Raw genomic sequence first — 21,208 nt, 5'->3', positions numbered from 1 at the left:
TGTAAAAGTTAACTGGTTGGTCACTGAATGTGCAGGCCTTGTTTTCAAGGCTCATTCTTTTGTGGGAATGGATCATGCTAGATGTCCCTGGTTTCATCCATGTGTAACCACCTGCCCAGCCTTGGCCTCTGTGCATTGAGTTGGGTGCAACATAAGAAAAGGTCCTGGGATGACCACCATTCCCAAACACAAGTACAGCCTGACCCTATGTATATAGGTTTGTATGTGTGTAAACTGCATTCTTATGTTATGTTCACGATGCAGAGGGAAGCTGGCACAGTCTTACTCTTCTCCATGCATTGCCTGAATATTTGGTTAGGGGGAATGAAAAGAGGACTAGTGGTCTGAACAAGATGTTCTGGAAGAGGTGTAACTCCTGTCTCCCCTGGTAATTGGGGTGGGGGGTGGAAGAGGAGCCAAGACATGTGATACAATTGCATTGCTTGATTTCCATGCCCCAAGTAGCAACCAGTTGGTGAGGTAGGACCTAAAACATGATGACATCACATCATAATTTCATTTTCCCAAGAAGTGAGAGGAGAAGGATGCAGGGGGCTGTTTTGGGTTGGCAGCCGCACATATTCCACTAGTTAAAGCATAGTCTCATCTACTCTTTCTTTGTCTCATAATGCTACTAACAATCAGGGCAAAATTGTAGCTAATATCTGTATTTATTTTAGCCTCTCATTTTAAAGTCCTTTATCTAATGGAGGGGGAAAGGGATCCTTGGTTGACCAGGATTGTTTCACAGTTTGCTCTTAAGACAATTTTTTCCTTTAATTGTGGTGTGTGTGTGTTCTGAAAGCATAGACTACCTCTGAAGTAGTTGCCAAAATATGCTAAACAAGTAGGTAGCACTAAGTGTGAGCTAATGTGCAAAGCAGAACAAAGCATTTGAACAAGCTCTTCACAGCGAGCATTGGGTAAGAAACCATGAAATGACAATGAAACTTGCCTGCTTAAGGTACAGAAGTCTGAAAGTCCTGATAGATTTTTAATCTAAATGGGAAACAGGGGTTGTCTGCATTTAAGGTAACGGTCTCACGTTTAAATGATAAATATATTTTAAAAGCTTGCTTGCATTTGTGCTATGATGTACTTTAGTTGAGGAAATGAAATACCTGACACATAGAACCTGGAAATCTTTGTGACTCACTCTCATGCTTGACAGAGGACTGCATATTTTCCCTGACAGAAAACACATCATTGCCATAAACTGCACCAGGAAGGTTTCATTTCCCCCCTAACAAATATGTATTCAGTTCTTCTTTTTAAAGCTGCCTATAGAAATTTTATAACCCTGTAGAGTAACTACACTCCATGTTTCACTCCTCCCCTGTGAGCAGCACTGAACTGAGGGTGATGTTACTATGGGTGTGTGGGGCAGGTGTTGCTATAATATATTGCATAATAAAAATGTTTTAAAAGAAATTTGCAGTGGCAGAGCTCACTACTCAAGAAGTAGGAAAAGTTGGAAATAAGGTAGATCTCTATATTAAGGAGACTGCTGGTGGAGCAATTGGGGTAGTGCAATAGCAGTGCCTTTGGACTGAGAGGTGCATGTTGGCAGTAGAGCTAAAGCAATAGTTATTGGACAGACAGCAGTCAAGAGGAGGGGTGCTTGCTGGTTTAATGAGGCCTCCCAGCCCGAGAAATCTAGGATAATGCAGACACAAAGGTTGTTAAAAGTCCCTTCTTCTAATCCATCTTTGGTTTGGGAGTTTTCTACACTATGTATGTTTCAATAATCACACAGTATTGGACCTGTTTTAACACCCTTCCCTTGAAAGGTTCGTCAGAGACAAATACATGTCTTTTTAATATGTTCAGACTAGGGGTGTGCATGGACCATTTTCCACGGACCAAATTCATACTGAACTGTGGATCTGCAAACTGGTTCAGTCAAACTGACTGGCTGACCTGATCCATTCAACCAAACCAGCTTGAACTGGTTCAGCAGTTCATGCTGCTATGTAAAGGGGAATCCAGTGAGCATATCCTTTTCCTTGTAAAGGGGATTTAAAAAAAAAAATCATTTAAAAGGGCATGCCAGTGAAGATGGCACCGGCGGGGGGGGGGGATGGAGTGGGAGGCACCTGTAAAAGTAAATGCTAAGGTGCTTACAGGTGGCTGTCCTGAGCCAGTGACCTACCCCCAGTCAGCAGCCCACATGGCAGCATGGCTCCATTCTTGACTAGCTTCCGCTCATGCATGGAGGCCATTTGCATGGTATGCATGCATAGAGGCCAGGTGAGTGTGGCAGCATTTACTTTTACAGGTGCCTCTTGCTGCCCTCACCGGCAAGGCCTTTTAAAATAATTTTTAAAGCATTCCCCTTTACAAGTAGAGGGCAATCTACACCTGATTCCCCTTTACATAGCAGCCCAAATGGCCGAACTGGTTTGCCTCAAACCAGGCTCAATTTGGCTTGATCGCGGACCAGCCCCCTTTTTCTTGAAAGCCGGTCTAATTAGTGATCAAACCTATGAACTGGCCGAGTTCCGAACCATTCATGCAGACCCCTGGTTAAGACCACCTATGGTTATGGCTGTATATACATGTAAATAAAGTCATGAAAAAAGAATGCTTCCCTTTTGGTCAATATTTCATCATTTGAATAGACTGTAAATATTTTGTCCATATATCCAAAGTCTCACATGAGTGAGACTTGAGATCATACATGTGTTCTTTTTGTTTCCATATATCCCAGATAGCTGGGTAAAGGGGGGAAAACTACAAGGAATTGTTGAAAACATCCAAGGAGACACAACTTTGTTGCAGGTGGCACAATACGAATGAAAATGTGACGATAAAACTTTTGTCCAAATATCTGCTCACTGCTCTTGCAGATCATTACATAGTATACCAGAATGTGCCTTTAACTTAGAACAATGGCCTCTTTAGCTCAGAATCTTTCTCCTGTGTTACCTGAGAGACTGCATTTATTGTAAATGTTAGTGGTTGAACTAAGGGGAAATGACACTTGCAAAGCATGTATTCTACCACTGAAGTGGGTCCTCTGACAATTTATATTGGGCTAAACATGTAGCATGGTATACAAAATGGTGATGTCTATATTTTTGTGGTGTTTTATAGCTAAGCTAACAGATGAAGCAGTACCTTGTCATCAACTGGCTTCTTTCTAGGAAATTGCTGCTCCTACTAAATTATTGTGCTGTCTGTGTATGGAGTGTAGGATGAAGGGGCATGAAGCACAAAGGACTATTTTTTCTTGCGTGGCTATAATTTAGGGTAGAAGATACTAAGAAGAAAACTTGGGTGGGAATTTTAATAATATTGTCAAAGTTTAATCACTGAGTGAAAGGGATTGGTGAGGATAAGGATAGATGATGTGGCTTTGACCACTCAATATTAGGTTATTGCATGAGCTATGATACTGAATTGTTCTAGCACTGTGTGAAGCAAGTCTCGTGATTTTGAGACAAGGGGATGGTCAGGAAGAGGGACTTGCTCTTCATAGAAATTGACATTAATACAAAATTAAACTGTGATTTTCTTTTGGAACACATGTTCTAGCTCTTTCTTTTAATGTCACAAACTAGGTTAGTGACATTGAGGTTTTATACTTTATGATGAATTTGAATGAAAGTAACTGAACACCACTTCACTTGTAGCGGACAAAGAAAGAATTTGTCTCATTTCATAAGATAAAATAGGCAGAGAATGTACTTTTGTCTTATGTAGTGCTTCTTTGGGTTAATTGATTTTGAGGTTAATATCAAAATTCAAGAGTGAGCTTACATGTTACTGCAGTTATTCAAGGATCAATAAAAGTAGCACAGTCAACCTAGGAAGCAAAGGCTTTTGAAGGTCATTGTCTTGGAAGAATACAAAGCAAGCAAAGATTTGAAAAATAAAACTGAGGGAGCCTAAATTGCTGTTGTGTTAAATATTTTGTGTGTGTGCATGAATATTAAGTAATTCCATGTTAACTTCTATAGATATAAGATCCTTTTATTGCACTGGAACATTCCATTGCCTACTCTTGGTCCATCCAAGAATTGCTCTCCCCATCACTATCACGTTCTGTTTCTGAGCTCTGAAATGGAATCCTCTGGTCATCTTGAAATATCAGTTGTTGCTGTCAAGATTTTAAGTTACTGTCAGCTAAAGCCATTCAGTATGATCGCTATGCTGAAGAGAATGTGAGTGGAAGGGGAGATATGTCATGTGGATGGTAGCATTCATCTCTCCTGCTCACTTAATCTGTTGATCCCTGTGTTTGGGAGAAGCTGCAAACTGTTGGACTATAATTATTCACATTTATGCAAAGACAATGTTTTGCTGCTGTTGATTGTCTGCTCCAGAGTTCATAAAACATTAACTCCTATTCAAAGTAAATTTTGCCTCATCTTGCATTCACCAAGTGGTTTATATCCATGTTATCACTCAGAATTACTAAGGGTGGATTTCAACGCAGCCATTGCTGAGGTAGGAGAGTCCTTACCCCCTCAATGTTGATGTGATAAAGTGATAGTGTGGTGGAACTGCCCTTCTTTCTGTCCCAGTTATTTTCAGTATGTGAAAAAATTGTGTCTGACCCATTCCTGGGCAGTATTCAAGTTGCTGGTTCTTGTCTTTAAAACCCTAAATGACTTGAAGCCCTCATATCTGAAAGACTGCCTGAGTTCGTTGTACCTTCTGGTGGATGGCAGTCTTCTCTTTTGTGGTGGTCTGCTGTGGCATGTTCTCTTTAGAGAGATGCTTTTTTAATGCCAGGTGAAGACCTTTTTGTTTATCCAGGGCTTCTTTTGCATTTTATTATACATCTGATTAAAATGTATGCATTTTTTGATCTACTTTTCTACTGAACATCTATTTGTTATTAGGATCATGGTGATATTGTGTACTGTACATGTGTGTTGTTTTTTTAAAATAATTTTAAAAATGCTTTTACATTGTATATATCACTTTGAAAGCCTCTGGAGTGAAGAGTGGCCTGTACATATTTCTAATAAATAATCAGCTAAAAATAGATTACAGTCCTGGATCATTTCCTTAGTTGTAGGATCATCCTTGGAGAACCTTTTAATATTCTAAGGTGAGTGACAACCAGGGAAAAGGGCCTTCTCTGTTGCGGTGCTTTGATTGTGGAATGTTCTCTCCATTTTATCACATGAAAATGTTGAACCAAAAGATGTTATTGATCTGTGCCAACTCTGCACCTGGATGACGGACCACATGGGAGCTTCAAGTATTCAGCTCTGTCTTGTTTACAAAAAGAGCAAGATCTAAATCTTACAATTTAATACTGTTTATAATAATCCAGAAAAAGATCATTTTAAACAAAGACTTAAGGGACCTTATATGAGTGTAGTTGCATCATATGAATGTAATTCCTCAGTGGAATTACAGCTTTGTGTGGTGTTCTGAGTTGCTATTTCAAAGATTGTGTGGATAAAAATGAAGCTTTACTTTCTAGTTAGAGAGAAGGTGTGGTGCCTGTCATCCAAACAAGAGAAAAGCCTTCTGAGCCAGCCTATCTGTCTGTCTATCTATCTATCTATCTATCTATCTATCTATCTATCTATCTATCTATCTACATATGCACACACACACACACACACACACCCCTGAGCTCCTTATATTTCACACTGCTCTGTGCTTCACATTAAAAATCTCTGTACTTAGAAAGGATCAAACTCATCCTGTGCATTCAGAATGGCACTTCTAAATGCTGAACTGGTCCCTTTCCCCCTCAGATCATCATCATTAATGAGGAAAATAATTAATAGTTGGGTATCAAAGACACATAAGCAGAGAATAATCACTCCCCACCAAAAACAACAACAACTATTTGTGGTGGTGTTTCCCCCCTCTTCATCATAAAACAAATTTTGTTTGTAGACCTATGGGTTCATTAACAGGAGCAAATCTTGTTTGTGCTTTCAGTGGAACTGCATTTCTGGATAAATCATCTCAAAAGGTTGTGGTATGGTAAAATAATGAATCTGCTCACTCCTCACTCTTTAGGAAAGCAAGGTTAGGGGTTGGATATATTTTTTTAAACAAAACCTTCACCGGTTAAATGTTTTCTGCTTGAAACTTGTTAGCTATCTGAAGTTATCACTGGTAATCGGATTTAGGAGTTCTTGTGTAACACAATGTGAGTTGAAATATCTATTTGCACCTGCTATAAATGCAAAATATCTTTTCCAAGTGGACATAGACATGAAGTAAATAATGTTAAATAAACAGCTTACCCACCATGGGGCGAGGGGTCGTTGGCACAGAAAGCAAATTCTCATTTGATAGTTACGGCATTTGATGTTGTTATTTACTAATTGGGAGGGCTGCACAAAGAGTGGGACAGGCTCTTTCACAAACTCATTATAGCCATCACTTTAGTTAAACAAAAGATCATTGCTCTTTCTGTTTTTAAAGCTTTCCCTGGAAGAAGCCTGCGTTTGTAAGACACTGGTTTTGTGCTGAATTGGTGATGGTGTCACTGTAAATGAAAGTGCAGCATTTTTGAGATGATATTGCCTAGTTCTGTCATCCTATATCAGTTGCAAAAAGCTGTGCATAGGGGAAATGCATGTAAGAGCACACAAAGCAGAATACAGAAAATAATATTGGGTTGTCACTGCGGCCAAATATAAAGGTCGTGCACACGACCATTATTTGCAGGTGGGGGGAAGGCAAGATCCAGCTTACCTTCCTCTCAGATGAGTGCAATTCATGTGTGGGATATGCAACTTGCGCTCCCACAAGATCCAGGCTGCGCCCAGCAGCGCAGATCTTTGGAGGCCAAGAGAATGAATCCCAGCCTCCAGGAATCCCTAAATTCAAGCAGCACAGTGCATTTAGGGATTCTTCAGTGGGCCAGGCATTCTAGGCGCCCATGGAGCCCAAGCACATACACAACCCTGGCACTGGAATTAATCCAGGCTAAAGGCCAGGGTAGAGAGCTGGGTTAGGCTAGCTGGCAGTACCGGGATCGGCCTCGATCCCAACACTGCACACAAGCAGCCTAACCCAGGCTAGGCTGCCCTAACCTGGATTAGGCTGCTCAAGTGAATAGCTGGAGCAGCCTAATCCAGGCTTGAGGCTATATTAAGTATGTCACAGAAAGATCTTCCACGTGAAAGACTTTTTAATTGTTTCTTTAGCTAATACTAACTTTGATTATTCCCTGTAAAAGTCATAAATAGTCCTTTCTGCATACTAATTGTACATGGCACACATGTAGCATTTTGGTGGCACCATGTACATATTTTTGCTGTTCTTTTAACTTGAAACTTCGGTTCATTAAAATTTAATGAAATTAATGTGGGCAATCTCTAATGGTGTTGCTTTCTTCTAAGCATTATAACTAACACACTTTTCTTCTTCAGACATCTCACTTCTTATTTTTCAGCAACACAGATTTTCTTTCTCATCTCACAACAGCAGAATGTTTTTTTCAAATTTTATTACTGGTTTCCTTTTATAGTTTCCTTCTTGCTAGTGTAATCTATGTGAAAATGTGGTAAACCAGTAAATTTTTACACATATACATAACAGTCGTTAATTTAAAAAACCTTTTAAAAAATTATGAGAATCTGAAACGTATGCAAGTTAACCTGTCTTCATCCTTCTCTAAGAAAGTTAGTCAGCATTTTAAAATAAAGCCTCTTTAATTGAAGATTGCAAGTCAACTGTAATTCTTCTAAACTGGACCACCTTTTTCATGAAAGTCTGAAAAACTGAAGCCACCTACTGAGAAATTCTATTTTGCTAATTTTTATCTATTATGATGCAAATACTGATTTTAATCCCCTTAACTCATCCATCATGCATGACAGATGAGCCAGCCTGTTGTCTGCATATCTGAAGGATTTCTGTCCAAGTCAGACTTTTCACTACTAAAGGTAAAGTGTGCCGTCAAGTCAATTTCGACTCCTGGCACCCTCTTGGCAAAAGAGTACTTGTTTAAAATTGGGTGGCACTCTCTATAAATCAGCACTTTCAGAAAGTCAAATACAAGCTCAGCATATAAAGTTTGTATTTAGTTGGTTGACTTATCGTAGCAACAAAAATTTGGCAATGATCTTTCTACAATCAAATTTGGAGTTCTTGATATTTATATAACCTGTATTAGGTGTAGATAGGTAGAAGAACTAATTTTGGTTTCCTGTTTGCTTTTTAGAAACCACAAAATGAATGTTAATTTTGTATTAATTTCTTAGCAGAATAAAGATAGTTAATATTTACATAGCAAAGTATTCCAAAGGGGAAACCATGTTAGTCTGTAGCAACAAAAACAACAAAGAGAGGTTGTTCTCATGAGCAGCGAAGACAGGGCTATGGGAGCCAAGCCTGGCTTGGCTGCCCATGAGAACTTCCTGGAGCCTTGCAACTCCTGGTGGGGCCTCAGCGGCAGACCCAGATATGAAGCCTGGCTGTTAAAGGAGCACTCCCTTAACCATTTTAACTCCCTTAACCATGGATATGCACAATGCACAAAACACTTGTGCAGTGCATTGTGGGATTTCCGGAGGCTGGGACTACGCGTCCTGGCCCCTGCAACTCCGCACTGCCTGTCGCAGCAGTGAATCATCTGGGCGTGTGTGTGATGCACATACCCAGCAACTGGGACCAGGTCACCTGTGCGGGAGGTAAGGTTTCTGTAGTCTTCCTCCCTGTGCTCCCTCCCACCCGGGTCTCTGATTGTGGGGAAGGGCCCAGAGTCTTTTGGGGCTAATAAATTGTCAAATAAGCTTTTGTGAACTACAAAAAAAATTCAGATGCTATTGGTTAGTCTATTGGCAAGACTAAGAGCACTGGACATGGGTGGGAGATTTATTTGTAATTATAAGAAGTTGAGGTGTTTATTTGCCATTATTTATTTTAACCTTTTGCCTAGATAAAGGTAAAGTAAAGTGTGTTGTCAAGTTGATTTTGACTCCTGGCGCCCACAGAGCCCTGTGATTTCCTTTGGTAGAATACAGGAAACGCCACCTCCCTCACAGTATGAGATGATGCCTTTCAGCATCTTCCTATATCACTGCTGCCCAATATGGTGCCAGTGTGGATTTGAACCAGCAACCTTCTGCTGTTAGTCAAGCATTTCCCGCTGTGCCACTTAAGGTGACCACTTTCCCCAGATAGCTGCATTTAATTGTAGGATGGCTTTGCAAAGTCTAGCTTAGTAGCTAACCATAGTCTAACACAGGGTTAAAAGCACTTAAGCCACACAGTTCAGAAGACTTCACTGCACTTAATATTGTGCTGGATTGTGGTCATTGGGAAAAGAGAGTTTCTGAAACCATAGGTCACAGGAACATTTTGAATAGTAATACCATACAGGAGAACTTCGTTACTTGTAGGGGTTCCGTTCCTTGCCTACTATCATGAGTAACTGAATTGCAAATAACAAGACATTATGGCTATGGGGACGGGGGATTATGCTCCAGTGTGGAGGGGAAAAGCCAAAAAACCCGGCTCAGAACTGTGAAAAAGCTTACTTTGGTGTGCTCTGCGGGTCCCCCGAGCCCAGGAATGCTCCCCAAAGGACAAAATGGCTCCCCAAACCATGAAAAGTCATAGGGGGGAAGTCTGATTTTTTTTTAAGAGCCACAAAATGGCTCCTTTAGACAAAAGAGCCAGTGTGGTGTAGTGGTGAGAGTGCTGGACAAGGACCGAGGAGACCCAAGTTCAAATCCCCATTCAGCCATGATACTAGCTGGATGACTCTGGGCCAGTCACTTCTCTCTCAGCCTAACCTACTTCACAGGGTTGTTGTGAGGAGAAGCTCAAGTATGTAGGGCTCCTTGGAGGAAGAGCGGGATATAAATGTAAAAATTAAATTAAATTAATTAAATTTAATTTAAAAATGGAGGGCTGAAGTGACCTCTAGGAACCACGGATACATGGGTTTTAATCCTGTCGTATCCTCGGATACTGGAAATGGGTGTCTATTAGACACCCCTGGATATGCAGAACTGAGAATAATGAGGCTCTCCTGTATTGCAGGACAAAGATATTAAAGTCAACAAAGTAGGCACAAGGAGGTTCAAGTAATCTCTTTGTAGATAAACTTCTTTGCAGAGAAAGCAGCTCTCTCATCAGGAGTCCATAGCAAAATGTATGGAAACCGTTACCATAAATGCTTCCAATCCTCGTTTCATAAACTTTGTAGTTGCATTTATGGAGCTATCTATTCCAAATTTGTAATGATAAAAAGAAAGGGCAAGTCATCACCCCCTGCCTGTGGGCTTCTCAGAAGCATCTGGTGGGCCACTGTGTTAAACAGGATGCTGGACTAAATGGGCCAGGAGCCTGATCCAGCAGGGTTGTTTTGATTAGTATCAAATGTATTATTTTCATCTGTTTGTTTACATTTCAGATAATCTTCCACATAGGAGCAAATGATTTGCCATGAATTTTGCCACAGGCACAAAGCAAATTACATTTTGAATAAGTTATTCTGGAATGATCTATAACTGTGTGCTTTTTAGTTGACATAATTACACAAGCATTTCATGGATTTCAGTTAACATGCATGTGTAACATTAGGCTTATGAATGCTTTAATATTGTCATCAGGACAAAAACAGTTCCAAAAGTGAAACCATGTTCTTTGACACCAACAGGGAAAATCCAAGGGAAGTGCAAATATGACGGAAGAAGCAAAACAATATGGCAGAGGAATATTGCTGACTTAACTGTGCAGGATCAACACCCAATATTTTTCAAGGGATGCTAAACCTCTTGTAGCTGCTAAATTGGATTTGCAGCTGAATGAAGTATCAGCTGTTGCTGGACAAGCCCATAAAGGCAGAATGACTGTCCTTTTGTAGGCAGGGCTTAAAGGACGATTGATATGTTTTAGCACTTTTAGGATTATTGTGATTAAGAGGCAACCACTATGAATGATAGGGAAAAGGGTGTAAAAATACACAGCCCACAGCTGGTAAGCAGCATGTGTTTGCTATGAGGGAGGTCATGACTAGTTGATCCTGCTGGTTCTAGTGCTGATTGACAGATAAGAAAATTTGATATTATGAAGCAGGGGATTGCCTTAAAAGAACATTCTTTGGAAGGTTGAGGAAGGGAATTTTTAAGAACGCAGCAAATGTAATTAGAAGAATGTTAGGATGTGTCTCTTGCCATTAAAATTATAGCACCATGGTTTTTAAAGTGCCTATAAAAATATTCTAATACAGCAAAAGGAGGCAAAGCCAGATGATACATTTCTCGGGTTGTTTAGAGAGGGGCTTCAGTGATGGTGGTGGTGATGATGATGATGATGACGACAACAACAGTTTGTTTTTAAAGATTAATTCTTTATATAAAGCCTATTTTGAAAGGAAGCATAGTAGAACACAAAACTAGATAAGTGGAAATTAAGTCTGCTGAACTTGTAAACTGTTAGGCATCTGTTAATGCTGAAAAATGTTTGTAGATGTGATTAAGGCAAAAGAGAACCCTTCAGTAGGAAGCGGCTTTATTTTTTTTATTAAACACCTGCCTCGCAAACATGAGTGTTGTTTTCTAGCTGCTCACTCTCCCCCCTCTCCCCCTCATTTAGAATTGTAGCTCATTCATCCGACTGTGACTGTCGTTTTTTTTTTATAAAAACACCATTTGAATCCTTGCAAATGTGCATTTAAATGGTTGAATCTCCAGCTCTCCTTTTTTTTTTTAAGTGGGGCTGTACCTCTTTCAAAATTTGAGTTTAGCATACCACACAGGAAAGAACACAAGCTTGCCAAGTCCTGCTGAGCGTTTTTTCAAGCCTGTGAAAAGAATGAATTATTCAGCAGTAAGCATGCTTACAGCTGGCCATTTGGGAGCTTTGATGTGCGAATCAGGCAGTTGCATGAATGCCCTTATTGTCATGTTATGTGTACACAGTGTGTGAATTATTGAAAATAGTGAGGCCTGAGCCTCATCTGGTAGAGATTACAGTGCAGGCATGCTGGGTGAAGGTCTGTAATTGAAAATCCCCAGATGCTGTTTATTTGGCCTATGTCACATGACCTTCTGCAATAAGCTTGTCTGAACAAAACGCTGCCTGGATAGGAAAGCATTGCCCAATCCCCCACCCTCTCCCCTTGTCCATAAGCCTTCTCAGAACTCACTAAGGGACCACTCTCCAAACTCACTATGGGGATGACTTAACACCTGCCTATAATATTTTTAAAGGCTTAAAATAGATTTTGCTCATGGGTTTTAAATAGCGGGTGTCTGTCTTAGAGATTGAAACTGTTTAATCAGTTGTTGACTTTTATCTCCAAGAGGGTTCTTGTTAGCTAATTTGGCTTTAAAATGTTGTGTCTCTCTCTTTTTTTTTAACACATGCTGCAAGATGTGGCCCTTCCCCTCTCCTGACACAGGCACTAGACATAGTTACATAGTCCTATGTAACTGTAAGATGCTGAGGTCCACTCCTGATGCATAAGCACATTATGACATCACTTACACTGATTTAAAATGTCCTCTGGAAAGCTGCTGCATTACCAATCCAACTGCCACTGAAATCTGTATTAAAGGCTAGCAAGCAAAAAATCTTCCTTGCTTTACTCCCCTGAATACATTTACCTAGGGAACCCCCACCCCCCCACACACACACACCCATTTCATGCACCTAAGGATGTGTATTGGTTCCTAGAGCTTGAAAAAAAGTTTCCTAATCCTGATTTTAAGTGTATGTTGTGAGGCTGTTGTTTTCTGCTTTACCACTTTTGACTGGATGAGACTGATTAGCCAAGGGAAGTGAGGTCTGTAATTTTGACTGCTGGCCCATTTGGCATTCTATTTGTAAGTTTGTTAGTGTCTTTGTAATGTGATAACTCCATTGAGCACTGAGATATCGGAATGAAATTTAGTACACTCATTGAGGGCACAATTCTCCATTTCTCAGTTTCAATTTAAAACCTGAGCTTCATCTCCACATGTGTTTTCCAGACTTCTATGAGTGAGTGAGGACTCTCAAACGTACTTCAGTAGTATTTTAATAAACTAAAGCAGGACAGTGCTAAATAACTAAAGAGTCACAAAGTAGTAAGCTTTGTGACTATTTTGTGATTCGTTCGTTGGTCCTAATAAAAGCATTCTTGGCTTGTGCCCCCCTCCCCCCTGGAATGGACCAACATAGTTGTCTACAATTTTTATTACTTTAATGTTGACATATTCTTATGGTTATGCTTGTGTTGCAGGATTTTTCACTTCATATTATCATTGAGAGTTTAAAATAGGGATGTTTGTGCACTGGTTGAGTGCTGAACCAGTTTGAATGAGGTCCAAACCAGTTTGGCGCCATGGGGAGGGGAGTGGCACACGATACCTTTAAAAAAGAGGAAAGTAGGTCCTTACCTGCTCTCCGCTGCCACATGCAGCTTCCTGCAGCAACTGTGCTGCCCTCAAGAACCCACACACTGAGCCAGCACGAACATGGCATTTGTGCATGGTATTTTTGTGGTCAGCATGGTGTTGCTTACCACACACATGGTGCCAGTGTAGTGTGCGGGTTCTAAGGGGCAGCACTGTTGCAGCAGGAAGTGTTAATGAAATTGCCCCGGGCTGATTGGTGAACACCTCTAAATCTGTGTTCAGGCTTGCATGGGGAAATTAGCTCAGAAAGGACAGTTTCACATCAGATTTAATTTGCACAAAGTTGTGGACCCAGGAAATGACTGGACTGAGACAAGATTTAAGTTTCAAAATCAAAAGTAAGTATTTATTATACTTTAGAGGAGATATATATATATATATATAAAGAGAGAGAGAGAGAGAGAGGTGGTTGGATTTAGGAGAGGGAAAAAGATAGAGTTGGGCCCAGCAAGGGACAGATGTTCATATCACCTGATCTGGACGAAGAGACCTCTGAGCTCTTGGAACAACCAAAGGAGCTCATTCTTCAGGACAGCTTGGTCAAGGGCAAGAAGGTTGGAGGGGTTAGTTGATAGGGGTGAATCCACTAAGGTGCTTCCTCCGAGGAAGTCTGGGTAGAGCAGGCTGGGCAAGAGAGCCGATCTGAAGGGTGGCATGAAAAACTGAACACAGCCTGGCATGGTGGCCTGTGAACAGCAAATTGCCCAAGCATCAGCTGATGGCTTCAAGGTAGTGGCTACACAAAGAGCACACTGGATCATGAAATTGAAACCCAATTTCTTTTTTTGATACCCCAAAACATATCCTGGGGGAACATTCCAGTTGACCTTTTTGTTGGATAGGTGTGTTGGGTGGAACTGGCAAGGATTCCATTGTTGCTGATTGCTCTTCCTGCGTGTAATAATGTGGGAATTGCTGAGGCATGCCAAGGCTTTTGTCATGAAATCAGAATGCATATACATGAGAAGAGCCTGGATGGAGGTCCAGTAATCCAATCAGTACTCTAGGTTCTTATCCCTGATTCAACCTCTTTTGTGAAGGGGGAAATTTACCTCCAGGAGCCTTATCTGCATTCTTTGTGCTGAAGGAATTTTAGCTTGCTGCTATTCTTTGCAAAAGGAGGGGATGGTGAGGCAGTTCACTCTGAGTGCAGAGTGCCCTTGGCTGGAAGTTAGCCTGTTTTTAGTTAACTTCTGGGGTCTACTTAGAATATCCCAGCATTAGGGAGGGCATGCATTTGCTCCCCTTTCCAATTTGCTTGTTAGGAGCCAAATCTAGGGGCAGCTGGCTCACTCAACTAAGTGACCTGTCCCCATGTGCCACAAATAAAGAACTCATGATGTTGTGAGGCTCCTGAGCATGTCAAGAGTGAGATCTCCAAGCCTGCAGATTCAAACACAAATGAGGGGGCTCCTGGGAGCTGGCAGAAAAGCATTGCTAGCAACAGAAGTTGCATGTGGCGGCAGAGAGCAGGAAAGGATTAGATCTCCTCTTTTTAAAGGAGTGCTCACTGCTCACCTCTCTGTGGCACTGAACTGGTTCAGACCTTGTCCAAACCGGTTCAGCACATCCCTAGTTTAAAACTGAGAACTTGCTCTTAAAATCAGCAGTATTAAATCAAGTAGAGCAACTTGATTTGTTGGACTCTTAAGGAAATTATGTTGCATTCAATAAGTGTGGAGAATGTACTAGATATTTTGGACACCATCCAGGAAGATGGAGTTATGTGGCAAAGCAAGCTAAATAGCAGGTTTCCCAAACAAACCTTATACATCTTTCCCGTACAGGTATCCAGTCAGATTATATTGTCCCAAAAGAATCCACAATCTTTTTAACAACAACAACAACAACAACAACAACAACAACAACCAAACAAATTAAACATGAACAGCAGCCACTGGAAGTATGTCGTGCTGTGGTTGAATAAATACAGTAACTCTCTCTGCGGTAAATATAAGAGAGCCACTACTTCAAAAAAGCTACCTCTTTGCCCTGTTAACTGAAGTAGTTACAACATCTGTGGACTAATAATAATCCCCCTGATAGGAAGAAGAAAATTGAGAAGTGGGGTCAACAGCTCACAATCCACATACATCTTATGGCATTTCCCCCCCCAAAAAAGTTGTTGTCACTATGTTGCCCGTGTCCACAAATTATTTGCCCATCCATTAGCCTGCCTGCCCGCATTTAGTTATAAAGATAATCTGTTGCTTCCTGATGGCCTGAAAGAAAGAAAAATAACCAACTCTCTTCGACTTTACACAACTTTACTTGCCTGGCTATGCAGTGTTCATTCCTATTTGCTGCCAGTGATCAAATGAGTGGTATTTTGTAAGCCCTGTAGTAGGGATGTGCGTGAAGTGGAAATGGCATCTTCGCATGCACAGATGCTATTTCTGTGCAGACCCCTCCTGCAGGCTGCTGGAAGCAGCCATGCAGTGGGCATTTAATCCTGACAGCGCCACGCTGGGGCGGTGGGGGACCTTGGAAAGGCTTTCCTCCTTTTAAAGTGTTCACTTGTCCCTGCCAAAATGATTTGGCAGGGCAAGTTTGAAGCATGCTTTGAAATAGAGACGCCGAAACACTTTGTGCACTTCCCTACCTGTTGTCACATTTCTGGCTTTCCCCCATAAGAATCATAACCCTATTGTTTCTCAGAGGTGCAAACATAAATCCATGTATATTGTTTTAAAATCTAGTTACGGAACATTTTGATGAATTAAACTGGGAAAGGACACTGATAGTTCACATCTTGTTGGACGTGAGTAAAAGAATTTTAAGAAATGCTATTGTGGAACTACAGTACTGCAAAAAGAATTTGAAGGTAGATACAGTATGGAAGAGGCAGAAGAGAGCATCTGTTTTTAAGCCATCCTCTTCTATGTTGCTTTCAGACAGAGATTAAGGCCCCACTCTACATAATACTTCACCACTGGGTTGGACCTCAGGATCATGTGCTGCATTCCCTGGCTTCCCTGCATCCCATGCCATAAGGGAGAAGCAAATATATGAACAGACAACATCCCACTTTCAAACCAGCTTGGGATCTCCCCTGTATATCTGTTAACTTTCTAGGTGGATGACATGAAGCAAGTGAGCCAGTCTTCCCCCATTTAATCCTTTTAGCAAAGTCTGGACCAAACCATTCAGAAAGTGATACTTACTTTATTTGCCCTGAGACAAGCTCTATAGTATATTTTGTTTTGCTTTTGCTATACCACCTAGGGGAGGAGTGGAGAAAGGGCGCACTGCCTGTTTTTCTCCATTTTTTCACTTGGGCTCACTGTTGCCAACAGCTAGTAGTTAAAAGAACTGCTGTTTTAGTTCCTGATGGTAATGCAGTAGTTGAATCACACTGACTTGAGAGAATTTGGGAATGTTGATACTGCTTCTGTAGGAGAATTCTCACTTAGTACAGTCTGTAGTGTGTTGATAAGTAACTTTTAAAAGTATTTCCCCTCCACTCACATTCCTTGTGCCAGCACACCTGTGGTATTTAATGTTAACTGTGGAGAAGTAATTTGCCTAGTGAGCAAAAGGTTGCTGCTTTGAATCCCCACTGGTATGTTCCTCAGACAATGGGAAACACCTATATTGGGCAGCAGAGATACAGGAAGATGCTGAAAGGCATTACCTTTTCATGCACGGGAGATGGCAATGGTAAACCCCTCCTGTATTCTACCAAAGAAAACCACATGGCTCTGTGGTCGCCAGGAGTTGACACTGACTCGACGGCACAACTTTACCTTTTACCTTTACAGTTGTTGAACCCACAAAATACAAGAGCTGTGGTTTCAGTGGCATATGATATTTGTTGATCTGTATTTTTAATTCCACAGCTTGAATGTTGATACATTCTTGCTGTTTTGCTACCTTTGGCCTTCATTGTAAATTTGTATTTGTTTCAGGTAGGAATGAACTGATAGCCAGATACATCAAACTTAGGACAGGAAAGACACGGACCAGGAAACAGGTAAGACAGTCCTACAGGAAAACCATGCATGCCAATGAATGGCAGAATGTAGTAGGTCTTGGCTGCAGTGGCTGCCTATGCTTCAGCTCTTGTTAGATACTATTTTGCCTTTTCCAATGTCTTGAGTTTGCTTTAAAAAATGCTGCTGTTTAGTGCCATTCATCACTTCAGTGACGGTTTATTAGGCACACTGTACACTTGCAGCTGTAAGCTCCGGTACTTGAAAAGTAGCCTGGAAACATTAATCTATTAATTTCAGAATAAATCAATCACTGAGTTACTGTGACAGGTTGGGGCATGGAGGTTTTTGTTTTATTAAGCTCCTGCCCTACTTCCAGCCCATTTATTTGACTTGCAAGACTGCTACCCTAGGTCTTCCAAATAGCTAGAATGCTTTATTAAATACTTCTACGTGATGAACCTCAGAACAATCTAAAGGCCTTCTCGGTTGTGGCCCCTCAGCTCTGGAATGCCCTCCCAAAGGAGCTTCACCTTGCTCTCTCTCTCTCTTTCTCTCTCTCTGGGTTTTTTTTTTTTAATTTAAATTAAAACTCATCCAATTAGAGGGATTTCTTAATATTTTGTACTACAGCTTGTATCTGAGGGGTTTAAAAATGACTCTTTAAAATGCAGTTTTAATTATGGTCTGTTTTAGTTTATTAGTTTTATACTCCTTCATATTTTATCTGATTTATTAACTTTATACTGTTTGTTTTGTTTTGCTATTGTTGTCAGTCAGCCAAAGCAGTATTGCACTGGAGGGGCAGGATATAAATATTTTAAATAAATAAATATCTTTAGAGCAAACCTGATAACATGGACCCAGAGGTGACAAGGATAGGCACTGAATGAAAAATCTCAAGGCAGGATATGCAATTAGAAAAAATAAAACTTGATATGCAGGATCCAGAGTAAGTTCTAGACAACTAAGCATAGTTGAAATAAATGAGAGGTTTAGTCATGAGTAACTTAAGTCCAGTTAATTTTCAGTGGGACTAAGTCATGACTAACTTAGTCTGGATCCTGCACAATATTTTTAAGATAATTCTTGGGCAAAACCCTTTACACTTTGCAGTGCCCAATTTTAGCCAAGTAAGGCCCAAACTTGCATCATTTTGCAAAGTCCTTTGTCCATGCAATTAGATAGCCACATGTTATCCCAGAATGAAAACTGAATAAGGAACATGAATTTTACTCCATAGTTAGCAAGGTCCAACAGGAATCTCTCCAGGCAAAAGAGAATTCTCCAAGGATCTGCTAAGAGACGTAATCATAATAATAATTTTAAAAAACTTGTTAGCCACCCCATAACAAATTGTTCTCTGAGTGGCTCACATTTTAAAATGTCTCTTGTGTCTTCTCTTTGGTATTGAAAGTACTCCCAATCAAGATAGGCAGAAAGGACTTTTTAGTCAGTAAGTTAGAGGACTGAAATATTAGCCAGTTGTAGAAAAGTAGGCAAGTGAAGTTTTTAGATCTCATGAAAATATAGAGAAAAATGGCTTCATCCTGACTCTTTCACAGAGTATACTGACTACCTGTGTGAGAACAGAGTTCTCCACAGGAAGTTGAGCACACATAAACACACCCAGAAGATACACAATTGACAATGGCATATGGTAGGTTTAGGGTTTTGAAATCATATTTCACAAGCTCATAAATCAAGGATGAAATCAAACTGCTAAATGTTCAGTTTGTCCCTAAATTAACACATCCTTCCTTAGATGTTTCAAGAAGTAGGCCCTATATATCTTAGTTGCAGACAGTCTTTCTTCTTGCATCATATTCAGAATCAGAGACTTGATTAGAGGCCAGCCTCCATGTAATTGGATGTACCTCTGCATTCCTGGAACATCTTTGGAATGTGTAACCTTAGTATATTTATCTTTTAGTGACCATGTCCCCCTGGGATGAACAGAGGAGACAAAGTGGAGCACTTGCGTGCCTGGAGATGTAACCCTTGACCATTGCCTCTAATTTGAGCATGTCCTTTATGAATTAGAGATCATCCTGGCCTTATGATCTCTCTAGTGAGTTTTAGAATACCTGGCTTGGTTACTAAAAAGCAAAGAAACAAATTCTTAATATATTTTTGTTAATAACAAAATCTTACATTTTGAAATTAATCTTGGCTTCTGGTCCTTCAAGGTATAGAGGAATATTTTCAAGCCTGCTTGTTCGATTTTAATGACAAGACACCTCCTTTTCAAAGAAGCGAGATTTTACTGCAGAACTAAATATTTTATATCAATGGTTCCCATGAACCATTGGCTTTTGAAAATCTCCTGTATTCAAAAACAGCCCTATGTCTCTGAAATAAATATGCAAGAATTTTCAAACGTGTTCATGTAGTTCATTTAACATTCAGATTTTTAGTGTGGTTGCTACATAGGACTGTAATGTTCTGTGTGTTTCAGCAAAAAATCTGGTGCAACTGAGACATTTTTGTTGGAAATGGTTGATGGAGGATTTGATGGAGGATTATCGAGCAGTGATTTCTGTAGCGACAATCCTGATTCTTCCATCTATGATGCTAATACAGGAAAACCTCATTACACATGGATTCTGTACCCGCAGTTTTGCATATTCATAGGTGTCTAATTGACACCCGGTTTCATTATCCACGGATAAACTCACATATCCATATTTCCTAGAGAGCCAGAAGTGACCACGGAGGTAATTTCCGGCCACCATTTTGTCCGTGGGACCCATTTTGTGGCTCATGGGGGACCATTTAGGGGCATTACTGGACACCAGGAGACTTGCGGAGCATGGTAGGGCACTTCATTTGGCCCATTTTTGTGTGCGGTTTTTGAGTGTGTGCTTTTTTAGTCTAGGAATCTAACCCCCAGGTTCCCATAGAGACTACAGTTTCATTTTCTGCAGTAATATTTGGGAATGGAACCCCTGCGGATAATGAGGTCCACCTGTAATTCAGACACATTAACACAAATTCCATTTACAGTTGTTATTTTATGCTGATTTAGGCCCAAGCAATAGCTTTTCTCAAGTTAGTTCTAAAACCCATTGCTTTCCAGTAGGTTCAGTGCTCACTCTGGAAATAAACTGATATCCTTCAGTGCAGAGTGGGGGGTATCCCCCCCGCCCATTCTCACATGTCCAGTTGCCCTCCAATATCAAGAGGGTTGTCCTTTTGCTTATGCCTTGCTTAATGCAGACTTTCAGTTTTGAATCTGGAGGGTGAAACACATCTTGGGACAGAAGGTGTATGTTGCACTGAGGATCATTTAAAAACACCAACCCCCTCACTGTATGACAGGGACAGTGAACATGTAGAGAAAGACTCAACTATGCTAAGCCTCTTTATATGTGCTTGAGATGAAGTGTAGAAACCATTCCAGCTTCCATGATCCACAGAGTTCTGCAGAGTGGAATGATTTCATTCATTTTTCCATGAAAACTCCACAGGTTTTGTTAGTTTAAAAGGCCTCATATCTCTGCATTTTAAACTTCATTTTAGAAATATGTAGCTGTCGTGCATTTAATATTAGTGTGTTGGGAGGAAGGATGAAGTTCCTACACAGCCATGCTATGTCTGTTTTGTACACTGTGAAAAGTAATGTAGATTCAACAAAAAGGGAAAATGGCCCAATGCCAGTGGCTCATACAAGGCCATTTACACTGAATGATATTTTCTGCTAGTGGAATTCTTTGTTTGGGAGAAATCAAAAGTGGTGTGGATTTTCAGAATGACAGGCAAGCAGCCGTATAAAGTAGGGTAGCACCCTGATCAAAAATGAATAACTTGGATTATGTTCCTGGCTATAATCAGGATAAACTGTTTATCTGTAGGTAATTCGGAGATTCTTTCCAGTTCACTTTGGTTTGAATTAGAGAATTAAGTTGTGTTTTGTCATCTTTTTTATCAGCTACA

The 21,208-nt window shown here is 40.5% G+C and overlaps 1 protein-coding gene across 7 annotated transcripts in view; it reads left to right on the top strand.

Moving 5' to 3' along the window:
* The window catches only part of TEAD1 (TEA domain transcription factor 1), a 261,923-nt gene that overhangs the window by 154,710 nt on the left and 86,005 nt on the right, over positions 1–21,208 (top strand). For all 7 annotated transcript variants that reach the window (XM_053272618.1, XM_053272639.1, XM_053272603.1 and 4 more), the window contains one exon: positions 17,249–17,313. In XM_053272618.1, the coding sequence (XP_053128593.1) occupies positions 17,249–17,313 (65 nt within the window). The remainder of the gene's footprint in view (positions 1–17,248; positions 17,314–21,208) is intronic.

The sequence above is a fragment of the Hemicordylus capensis genome, chromosome 1, assembly GCF_027244095.1.
Source record: "Hemicordylus capensis ecotype Gifberg chromosome 1, rHemCap1.1.pri, whole genome shotgun sequence".
NCBI lineage: Eukaryota > Metazoa > Chordata > Lepidosauria > Squamata > Cordylidae > Hemicordylus > Hemicordylus capensis.
Note: the sequence above shows the minus strand (reverse complement) of the source record. Positions and strands in the feature narration are given on the sequence as shown.